At 42.1% G+C, this 11,837-nt stretch overlaps 1 protein-coding gene across 4 annotated transcripts in view; it reads left to right on the top strand.

Annotated features, from left to right (window-relative positions):
* The first annotated feature begins 524 nt into the window (after nucleotides 1–524).
* Nucleotides 525–11,837, top strand: part of LOC100913679 (zinc finger protein OZF-like) — a 56,218-nt gene continuing 44,905 nt past the window's right edge. For 2 of the 4 annotated variants that reach the window (XM_031963977.1, XM_031963974.1), the window contains exons 1-3: nucleotides 525–721; nucleotides 8,652–8,802; nucleotides 11,231–11,357. In XM_031963977.1, coding sequence (XP_031819837.1) covers nucleotides 8,770–8,802; nucleotides 11,231–11,357 — 160 coding nt within the window. In that variant the 5' untranslated portion in view covers nucleotides 525–721; nucleotides 8,652–8,769. The remainder of the gene's footprint in view (nucleotides 722–8,651; nucleotides 8,803–11,230; nucleotides 11,358–11,837) is intronic. The other 2 variants (XM_031963975.1, XM_031963976.1) reach the window with 2 other exon arrangements.

Genomic DNA, 11,837 nt, shown 5'->3' with positions numbered 1-11,837 from the left:
AGAGTAGAATGGAGTCATTCTGATGCAATTATGCCGAATGGTTTATTCCTACAGCTTCTAATCATATCACCTCAGTGTCAAATTTGTAGTGATCTCCCTGAAGAGGCTCAAACATCCCTATTGCTATAATGGGAGAACAAGTCTTTCTTTAAGTGAGCCCGCATTCTAATTTAGATCAGGAGAAAATCCAATCAAAAATCCAACGCTTGAAGGTAAATAGAATCCCCGGTTCTCCTAAGGTCGAGTTGCAGTCAAGACCTCAAATATGGGACCCACTACCTTCTGTCTGGCTACGGCCCAGGTTTTATCTATCCACCCTTTCAGCTCCAGAGAGGAAGGAGTGAGAGCCAAATGTAGGAATAGGAGAGGAAGAGATCTCCCAGCGGAACAGGCTGGTGGGTGGTGACCCAGGTGGAATATGAGCCCTTGGGGTGGAGTTTGGAAGCCTGGGAGGAGTCTGGGGCGGACGTTGGGCCTCTCCAGTGGTGAAGACTTTCACGTGATGGAGGGCCGGGCTTAGGGCGGGGAAACAGGTCAGGACTTGACTTCCTGCTCTTGGGCGTCCTAGAAGGAGACAGCTCGTTTTGGGGAGTCTCAGGGTTGGTTAAGGTGGGAATTCTTGGGCCCAGGAGAAATCTCGAGAGAGCTGGCTGGAAACTGAGACTTCTGACTTGAGATCTCTCTGCCTCCTGCAAGGCAGTTCTGTAGGTGCAGGTCCCAGGTAGGTCCGTCCACCTCCCGGCATATCTACCCCCCACCTCCCTGCCCACCTCTGAGCTTTTGCTCCTTGCCTTTATGTTTGCGAATGAGGGATCATCTGACCTTCAGCAGCACCAGGAACATGGTGCTCTACCAGACTCGGTAATTGCGGTAAATGGACAAGCTCTCCCTTCCCAGCCCCCCCCCCCCCCCTTTCGCCATCCCTTCTTTTCCCATCCCAGTACTTCGCAAACGTCAGACGTCACCGTCCCCGGATTTATCACTGATTCACATTTTCCCAATTTCAGACCTTGCCCATAAGGACCCAGGAGTCCCGCCTTGTTCCTGGATCCCGGTTAGAAACGTGGTGCTTCTGCCTTCAGACTTAGGCTCCTGATAGATTCAAGAGTTCTGCCTGCCCTGAGGACCCACTCTGGACGCGGGCCCCCAAAACTCCTGCCTGGCTCTGCCTCTCTCCCCTCCTATCCCCCAGGTCTTGGGCTGCTGCCCGATCAAACCCCTGGCCATGGCTCCCTGGGTCCAGGCTCCCTTTAGGGTGGCCAAGCCTAAGCTTTACCAGAGGGTCCCACACAACCTCCCCAGTTCCTAGGAAGACCTGAGGGCACAGTCGTGCTGCTTTCCCGGGGTTCCGTGTCCCCCCGAAGCCTTCTGCCCCTGCAGTGTCCCTGATCTCCTTACCCTGAGCTGTCTCAAAATTTCTCTCTCCCACATCTTACCTGGGCTCTCCTTTCCTCCTCCTTTCCTGCCCCCTCTCTTAAAGCCCTGAAACTTCGCCTCATCTACCCCTCCCTCCCCGGGTTAGATCTCAGGCTTCCCCAGCTTCCCCTGGTGCCTCCATCCAGAGCCATCCTTCCATCCCCGGTGTATGTATACATTGTTTCCTCCTGAATTCATAGAATAGGGGAACAGAAGATGCACCCCCCCCCCCCCCAGTATTAGTTCTTACTCTGGCCCCATTTTTGTAATTGTTTCCTTTTACTTTTTCCTGCCCCTTCATACACATTTTAGTCCCAACCTTTGAAACTACCTACAGTTATACTGATAACATTTTCTCATGTAGAAGTAAATAATTAGTGCCTTGGAATTGATCTTTTATTTCCACTGAGTCCCGGTATTTTTGTTACAAATACATGAAAGTTTTTCAGTTTGTCAAATGTTTATTTTTTCCCCTCATTCCATATTCTGTTCCGGAATTCTGGGTAAATTATTGAAGCTGCAAGTCCAGTTCTTTGAAATTTAATGTAACCAAATCCATTCATTTTCCAGCTTCTGGCCACTACAAACAGGGCTGCCACAAACATTTTGGCACATACAGCTCCCTTTCCCTTCTTTAGTATCTCTTTGGGGTATAAGCCCAGTAGAAACCCATGGAACCAAATCCAGTTCAAGCTGATGGTTTTATGAAATCCTGCCTATTTCTGCAGGGTGGAAGTCTGTCTTCTTTTCTGGTTGGATTGCAGTATTTTCTCCTTAATCTGGGAATTGGGAAATTTTGCTAGGATATTCTTGTAAGGTTTCCTCCAGTGTTCACTTGGTGAACAGTAGATTTTTTCTTTCCCCCTTTACATGCTTGTTCTAGAACTTCAGGGTAATTTTCTTTAATAATTTCTTAAAATATTGTATCCAGATTGTTCTTTAACTGATAACTTTTAGATAGTCCAACAATTCGTAGATTGGCTCACCTTGATCTGTTCTCCAGTTTTTCTAGTGAGAAGTTTCAGATTCTCTTCTTTTCTAGTTTAATTATTTTTTGGTGTCTTATAAAGTCACTCGATTCCTGTTATTCAATTCTGTTTTTCAAGAACTTTTTTATTACCTCTTTCGAATTGATTAACTTTCTTTTCATCATTTCTTGGATTGCTTTCATTACCCCTCCCCCCATATTTCCTTGATCTGTTACTTGATTTTTGAATTCCTTTTTATGTTCTTGCAGGAATTTCTTTTGGACTTGTTGTCTACCTTTGATGTTACCCTTTGGGATAGGAATGGCTTGTTTTTTAACTTCACTATTTTCTGGATTATTACCCGAGAGCTTCTTTTATACCAAAATAGCTATTTTGAGGTTCTTTTTCCTTTGCTTATTCATCCTGAATTTTCATTTCATTTCATTTTATTTTTAGCAGCTTATAATAATAATAATCATTGTTACAGACAAGTTTGATTTCTGAGCTCTGGGTCATGCTGCCTTAACCCTCAGCTCCTCCTTACTGTTTTGTTCTGAATTCTATGCAGGGGCTCCACCTCAGTAGCAGTTCTTACCTAAGTCACATGTAAGATCCATCAACTGCTGTCCTGGAAAAGTTTTTGCTCCCTAAAGTACTGCACTTTCTTAGGAAGTGTTCCTTCCTTCCTTGTCCACAACCACAGCCCAGCATAATGTCTGGCCAGCGCTGCTAGCCCTTTAGTTTCTGCAAGACCTTTTTAATTCAATGTAATCAAATTTATCCATTTTGTATGTTACTATTCTCTAGTTCTTCTTTGGCCAGAAATGTCTTTCTTCTCCCCAGATCTGAGAGGCAGACTATCCTTGTTCTCCTAATTTGTTTATAGTATTGTCCACTATATCTGAATCAAGAACTCATTCTGACCTTAATCTTGGTATAGAGTGTTAGATCCTGGTCAATGCTTGGTTTCTGCCATGGTCAAAAAGCAATACAGCATTAAAGAATTTCTTAATAGGAGCTAATGTTAGATGTGACATCTAGTCTAACTTCTAACCAGACAAAATGACATGAAAGAGGACTGGCTCATCTTTGTCAAAAGCTACCCTGTAGCACTTCTGCCTTCTCTGGCAGACCAGGTGAGAGACCCCAAAAGTTTGGGGGCCTAGACTGGTGACCGAGGATCACATCAGAATTTACAGGCTTGAACCCATCCCCTAGCCAAAGGGCAATGCTTTATTGGAATAGTAATACATTACAAAGCCAGTTAAAACACAAAGGGAATTCTACGAGAAACAGAAGCAAGGAGATAGTGATCCCACTTTCGAATACAGGTAGGCTAATTCTATGACCTAAGGGAAGGGCTAGGGAGTAGTCTTTGTTACTTGGTTCTTACTGAACAGATTATCAGTCAGCAATCAACTAAGGAGTGGGTCTGGATGTTGGTTTCTATTGACAAGATTATCAATCAACAGTGAATTGGGAAATAATCCAGGATCCTTCACTCTTGCCTTACTTAGTTTTCCTGAGGTAAAAATTCTTGAGGAAATGTGTTTTACATTATTGCACCTATATAACTTTTGTAAATCGCTTATCATCTTAAGGTGAGAGGACGGGAAAAGGGGAGGGAGAAAATTAGGAACTGAAAAAATTTTTAAAATTGTCTTTACATGTAATTGGGAAATAAAATACTATTTGATATTTAAAAAGTGAGGTCAATCAACCTCAATCCCCTCTGTTTCAAATGTCTTTTAGATATATCGAACTAGTTCTCAATTTGGGATTGCTTACAATTACCCTGTAAGACTGAACTCATTTTCTTTTTTAGTCTCTTCCTTCTTCCTGCCTGATAAGGTCCCCACTACTCTGTCTCTCAGGTTCACAACCAAGATGTCCTCCATGAATCCGGTTTCTTTTTTTTTTTTAATTAATCATTTTAATAAGCATATTACAAGGTAAATAAAATATAATTATAACATAACTTGGATATTAGCATAAATTAAGCATTAAACTTACTTATAAAAAGCTTTTGAATGGGTTGAAATGCCAAAAATGTATTTATTATTATAATACATATGTGTTATAATGCTTAAAATGCACAGCAGTGCATTTATTATTATTATTATTTTTGATCATGACTTTCAGGTAGACCAATAATTTTTTTTTACATTTTTTTTAATAACTTTTTATTGCCAGAACACATGCCAGGGTAATTTTTTACAACATTATCCCTTGCACTCACTTCTGTTCCGATTTTTCCCCTCCCTCCCTCCACCCTCTCCCCCAGATGGCAAGCAGTCCTATACATGTTAAATAGGTCACAGTATATCCTAGATACAATATATGTGTGCAGAACCGAACAGTTCTCTTGTTGCTCGGGGAGAATTGGATTTAGAAGGTATAAATAACCTGGGAGGAAAAACAAAAATGCAAGCAATTTACATTCATTTCCTAGTGTTCTTTCTTTGGGTGTAGCTGCTTCTGTCCATCCTTGATCAATTGAAACTGAGTTAGATCTTCTCTTTGTTGAAGAAATCCACTTCCATCAGAATACATCCTCATACAGTATCTTTGTTGAGGTATATAATGATCTCCTGGTTCTGTTCATTTCGCTCAGCATCAGTTCATGGAAGTCTCGCCAATCCTCTCTGTATTCATCCTGCTGGTCATTTCTTACAGAACAATAATATTCCAATACATTCATATACCACAATTTACTCAACCATTCTCCAATTGATGGGCATCCATTCATTTTCCAGCTTCTAGCCATTACAAACAGGGCTGCCACAAACATTTTGGCACATACAGGTCCCTTTCCCTTCTTTAGTATCTCTTTGGGGTATAAGCCCAGTAGAAACACTGCTGGATCAAAGGATATGCACAGTTTGATAATTTTTTGAGCATAGTTCCAAATTGCTCTCCAGAACCACTGGATGTGTTCACAATTTCACCAACAATGTATCAGTGTCCCTGTTTTCCCACATCCCCTCCAACATTCTGCATTATCTTTCCTTGTCATTCTAGCCAATCTGATGGGTGTGCAGTGATATCTCAGAGTTGTCTTAATTTGCATTTCTCTGATTAACAATGTGAATCCTGTTTCTTATCTCCACTTAGATTATATCAGCCCTGCAACATTTCTGCACCTTTGATTAGTCAGCAGAAATGACCTCACATTCTAAGTTGTAAATGAGGAAAAACTTCTAACCCAATCACATATTTAGGAGTTTTAATGCCAATTTAGCCCTAACTTAGTCCCACAAAAAAAGGGTTATATGATCCTCTTCTTGGTAAAACTGGTGATCTCTGGAGAAAGAAACTTGTGCTTGGGGTGTAGCCAACCTTATCTCAATTTTAAAACACTCTTTCCATCTTGTGAGACAGCTTTCACAGTACACTTCATCTTTAAGTACTCTTGGCTTCCAGTGTTTCCCTCTTTTCAATGATATCCTATTTGTCTTACCTTTGTTTGCAAGTTATTTCTTAGCTTGTTTCTCCCATTATTTTGTGCATTTGTTGTGGGCAGAGATTGTTATTTACCTTTTTTGAAAATCCCTGTCATTCAGCATCTGACAGAAGAGACATTTAATAAGTGTTTATTGTTGGACTGACTTAGCCTTACAGCTTGGCTTTGTTATTTTCCACATTCTCTAAAATATGGAAACTGAGACAGACAGATGAATTAGTAATTATAAAATTATAAAATTCAAAGTAACAAGTAAGAAAATTCTATATGGAATTTTCTGTAAGAATTGTTCAAAAAATTTTAAATGATAACCATAATAATAGCTATACTGTATAAAGCAATAAAAATATGCATACTGAATCAGTGTGGGAAGATCTTTGGTTGGATTTCAAATCTTATTATTCAAAGGTAGAAGGTTTATCTTTTTGAAAAGCCTCATAAATGTAATGAATGTGTGGGGAGCCAGACTAGAGGCAAGTTTTAGAAATTAAGTACCTGTTTAAGTTACCACTTTCTCAGTGAGGAATACAGTTTGCAAATTGGAAGTTCTGGGCTGGAGATCTCCACTTGTTGCACAACAGGCAGAGGTTTTATACACAAACCCTAAGTGGGAAGGGTGGGGGAAAGTAAGTTAGATTATAATCATTCCCTGAGGTTGATTGGTTTCCCTATGGAAGGAGTTCTTGGATTGTTTTGATTCTTGAGGGTTGTGATAACCCCCTTTCCAAAGCACAGAGTTCTGTGATAAGTACAATTTTCTGTAGTTTTCCAGTCAATTCACTGATTGTCCATAAGTACAGTACAGCACAAGAATATACATTATTAAAATGTTTGATCATTTTACGTTTCATTTTGGGTCCTGCCTCCTATGCCAGAAAAGGCAGCTCTGAGAAATCTATATTAGTATATTCATTATGAATATAACATAAAATATTCATTACAAATATGATATGAAATCAAATAACGTGAAAATCATAATGGTTGCACTGTGGAAAGGCTTTTATTCTAGAAGACCACAAATAAAAGGGAGATGTCTTGATTTATGTTTGAATGGGATGTAAGGGAGGCAGTACTCAGCCAAGTCCAGTGGCAAGATAAAAGTCCTGAATCCTTCTTCCAAAAAAAACATCAGGTAATGGAAGCCTGGGGGAGGAGAAGCTCATGGGACATGAGATGAACAGCCTGGTGGGTAAGTGGCCTGGTTTTCACCTGGTCCTAGAGTCCTAGCATGGACTTTGGAAGCCTGGGAGGAGTCTAGGGCTAGAGAAGAACCATTCCAATGGCCATTGGCCATGTGATGGTGGGCAGGACTGGGAGGAGGAGAGGCAGGCAGCATTCAGAAGTCATCACCCTGGATTATTTAAGGAGGGAGGTCCTACCATCCAGGCTTCAGGGGCTAGGCTGCTTGGGGCTCTTGAGCCTCCCAGGACATTCTGGAATAAATAATAAGCAGGAAGGCTTGGAAATGAGATCTCTGGGCATTCTCTTGGATCTGCCATTTTCTACTTGCTGCAAACCTTCCTTGCTAGGGCAGGACCCAGGTAGGTGTGAGCCAGGGCTCCTCACAAGTCCTGGCTTGTGCTGGCTGCCCTTGCATAAGCATTCATACTTCTTATCTCTCTGATGGCCAGTGTCCTCCCCATCTGTCAGAACAATTCACTTCCAGGTCTGGCTGCTTAATGAATTCTTTGCCTCTACCTCTTTTTCAGGTTCCCAAATACTTCACAAATATCCAGTGTTGCCTCTTCCTCATGCTTACCATAGGGTTATGTTTGCTCAAAGGCAGGATTTCCCATAGTAACCCAGGAGTCCCACTTTCACCTGCCCTCCTGGACCCAGTGTCCTAGTTCTGCCTCCAGCTCCTGTTTGGTGAATTGATTAAGAGCCTTCAGACATGAGGTTCCACAGGCTCTTTCTGACACCAGGAACCCTCCTTGGTTGCAGGAACTGAAGCTGTTTCCTGGGCCAACTTCTTTGTACCCACAGATCTTGGGCTCTTTCCCAGGCATGTGGCTCACTGTTTCCACATTTCCTTTCAGAATTTTAAGCACAAAATCCACCCAAGAGTCTTAGGAACTTTCCCCCATCTTCTGCTTAGATTTCAGGACTTAGCCATCCTGTTTCTCCTGATTCAACTACTCAACTAAATCACCATTAAATTTCTTCTTTTTTATCCAGGCTTCCCAGCTTCCTGTCCATTCCCTCACCATAGTTCTGGGAGCTGAATACCAGACTAGATTGTCTCCCAGCCTTTGGCTTTTTTGTTCTTTCCCTGGGGCTCCATCTCAGAGCCTTTACCTCCTTACTTTATCCCACAGTCAGTTTATTTTCTAGATAATTTGTCTGTTGGGGAGAAAGGATGCTGGGAGGGCCAAGTATCAGAAGCAGGGAGATTTCTGACTCCGGGGACATTGAGGTTCTACACACTCTCGTCCCGTCTGGGGCCTTAAATCCCTTCTGCCTCTTGGGTCTGTAGGAAGGTGGGGGAAAGGAAGGGAGTCAGAAGAGTAGAAGTAAGAGAAAGTGAGCCCATCTTCAAGTTTATACCATCCCACCACAGTCATCTTATTCCCTGTCCCTTCTGTCTTGTAAACACCTGACTGTCCCTATGGCCAATAGTCCTGGGGAACTTTCCCTCTGAGACTTATCTTTGACTGGGTAAAAGAGAACATTCTTGGATTCATTTCTTCCCCATCTTTAATGACTCAATAGGTGTTGCCTCCTTGTTGGGAGACTGTGCCCTAAGGGTAGGGCCAGGGGCTTAGTATCTCCCCTGGAACCTCATACTCTGTGATTCCCTGTAGGTTAGCCCCCTGTCCAGGAAAAGAAGCGAATGACATCTATTCAGTTATAATCATCCCCTCCCAACAGCCTGCAGAGGACCAAGGCCTGGCCCAAGCAGGGAGCCTGAAACCAGAGGAAATGGCCCCTGGGAGCTGCAGACCCCCATCCCAGGTGAGTGTATTCTGCCCAAAGATGTGGGCAGCATCAGCCCAAGAGGCCATTTCCCCGGATATGGTTGGTGAGGCCGGCCATCTCTCTTATCTTTGGATCCTTTACAAAAATGGGCAGGAAAGTGAATGCAGTAAGAACAACACTGCCCTCCTCTCTGCATGTTTTGGACTGATTCACTGTCCCTTTGGCATCTTGAGAACTAACTCCCTTCCCTCAGTTGCTGCCCTGACATGTTTGTTTAAATTTTCGGTCCGTGACAAAGGTGACCACTTCACGAATTAGTGTCTGTCCTGTGGATATCATGTCTTTACTTTGGTCCAGCACCATCTTCCCTCTATACACACACACACACACACACACACACCTTCATGCAAACCTTGTAGCCACTCTGTGTCCTATGGCCAAGCTCCCTACTGGAACCACAGAATTTGCTCAAACCCTTGACCCTGTTTTCTGGAGCAGAACCCTGGAACCTTCCCCAGCTCTTTTCCTTTCCCTGGCTGAGAGCAGAGCAGAAATTGTCCCCCTGCTGCTGCTCAGCTCCTGCTGCATCAGGCCACACAGAGCTTCCCAAATCTATCTGAATCCCTTTTCTTTAACATTTTTATGGTTATTATAATTTCTTTTTTTCTTTTTTTTTTTTTTTTGCCAAGGCAATTGGATTTAAATGATTTTGCTCAGGGTCACATAGCTGAGAAGTATTAAGTATCTGAGGTAGGATTTGAACTCGGGTTCTCCTGACCTCAGGGCCACTATATCCATTGACCCATCTAGTGGTCCCTATTATAATTTGTTTTAACCTTAAATACAAAATAAGAGAAAAAACATTTCAGGGAACCAGCAGAACATAAGAGCAGATTTGACAAAACAAACCTACATAATAAATGTTAGAAATGGATCAGGAGTTGTCTAAAGTTTCTTTGTTTCCTGATGGGTTTTCTTTTCTTCCATTTTATTTTCTTTATCTCCTGTTACTTCCCACCGAGGCTACTGACTGCCAGGGCCATACATATCCATCTTCCCCGGACAGACATGGAGACCAGCCCATGTTTCTTTATTGCAATCTCAGCAGGGCTTAGCAGGAAGGAAGAGCAGGTGGATGTATGTCTCTGTGTCTCTGTTTCTGCATGTCTGAATCTCTCTACATCTCTGCCTCTCTCTACTTCTCTCCCCATCCTTCTTCCTATGGATTAGAAGCTGGTCATTTATATTTATATTTTACATTATTTACATTTATATTTACTCTCCCCTTGAATACCCCGTGCTTAGGCCACTCAGCACTGCTTATGTGAATCCGCAGAAGGGAGATACGTGCAGTTAGTGCTGCCTCCTCAGAAAAGATCTAGCAAGAGGACACACCCCTCGCCTTCTCAAGGAAACACCTGGAGACATAACCTCCTGCCTCAGAGTCCGAGCCCCTTGTGCCTCCTGGGCCCACCCCACCAGCTGACATGGCATACATGGCATTTCCCAGGAGGAAAGTCCCTGACAAAACCCCTCAGCTGCAAATAGGCACTTCTAGAATAATTCCATCATATTCCACTCATATTTTGTCTTTCTCTGCCTTTATCATTGCTTGCGTTAAAGCAGCAGGCATTTAGAAAGGGAAAAGGTTCTGTGGGAATATAGAGAAGATTCGAAGGAGGAAAAATCAGTCTTTGCCCTCAAGAAGCTTCCATCCTAACAAGGAAAACAATATGTCAGCAGCTGTATACAGTGTAGATGGGGAGGTCTTTGCATGACTGTGCTTCCAAGTGTTCTCATAGAGGATGTGACCTTTGGGTAAATCGTCTCTCTCTGCTTCAGTTTGCTTTTGTAAATTGATGACCATTAGACCAGATTCATTAAGAAGTATGGGATTATGAAATTTGGAACACAAAATCTTATGAAAATGAATGTTGAAAACTATCTGTACTTGCATTTGGAAAAATAAAATAATATTGGGGGGAAGGATAGTGTTTTCATCTGGATAAGACTTAATTTCTGGCTTTTGGAAAATTCGCAAGATCATTTTTTCTGCTCAGTGATCATGGAAATGTTTTAGCTCTATAACACATAATTCTTGCTAGCTTTACACAAACACTTCCTGCCATTTTCTTAATGTAGCACTATCTGATTTCGCCTCCAAACATCCTTACCTCTCTCTTATAGAACCCATAACTTTTCTGATTCCACAGGCTGTACCAATTCCTAATAAGACATTTCTCAATTTTATTCCACCTGGAAATATAAGATGTGTTTCTCTATATTCCATTGGTCTTTGGGGGACTTTGGTTTCAATGCTGTCTCTGAATCCTGTAAGGGTTGTCACCTTTGGGTAGATCCCTTCTCCATGCTTCAGGTCCCTTCTGTAAATTGAGGAGCATTGGATTAGGTCAGTTATGAAGCGTGCTTCAACTCTTATGTCTTCTGGGTGTTGGTGTTTTAGGAGTTAGTGACCTTTAAGGATGTGGCTGTGCACTTCAGCCCTGAGGAGTGGGATCTGTTGGACCTGGATCAGAAAGAGCTGCACAAGGAGGTCATGCTGGAGAATGCCGAGAACTTGCTCTCCCTGGGTAAGGAGCGCTTCCCTTGGAACTCTGGAACTACCAGCAAAAGGAGTGTCACCCTCCCTTCCCTAAGGTGCAGAGTTTCAGGCTTTTACCAGTTCTTAGAAAGGCCCAAGGGCTGTTTCCTGTCCCAAGAGACAGGGTCCTCCTGTTTCCTGGTTCTTCTATGAGTAGTCTTTTTTTTTTTTTTTTTTTTTTAAATTTTTAATTTAATTTAATTTTATTTTATTTAATAGCCTTTTATTTACAGGATATATGCATGGGTAACTTTATAGCATTAACAATTGCCAAACCTCTTGTTCCAATTTTTCACCTCTTACCCCCCCACCCTCCCCTAGATGGCAGGATGACCAGTAGATGTTAAATATATTAAAATATAAATTAGATACACAATAAGTATACATGACCAAAACGTTATTTTGCTATACAAAAAGAATCAGACTCTGAAATATTGTACAATTAGCTTGTGAAGGAAATCAAAAATGC

Source organism: Sarcophilus harrisii, chromosome 3, assembly GCF_902635505.1.
Source record: "Sarcophilus harrisii chromosome 3, mSarHar1.11, whole genome shotgun sequence".
In the NCBI taxonomy this organism is placed as follows: domain Eukaryota; kingdom Metazoa; phylum Chordata; class Mammalia; order Dasyuromorphia; family Dasyuridae; genus Sarcophilus; species Sarcophilus harrisii.
The sequence above is the reverse complement of the archived record's forward strand: the minus strand, read 5'-3'. Positions and strand labels throughout refer to the sequence as shown.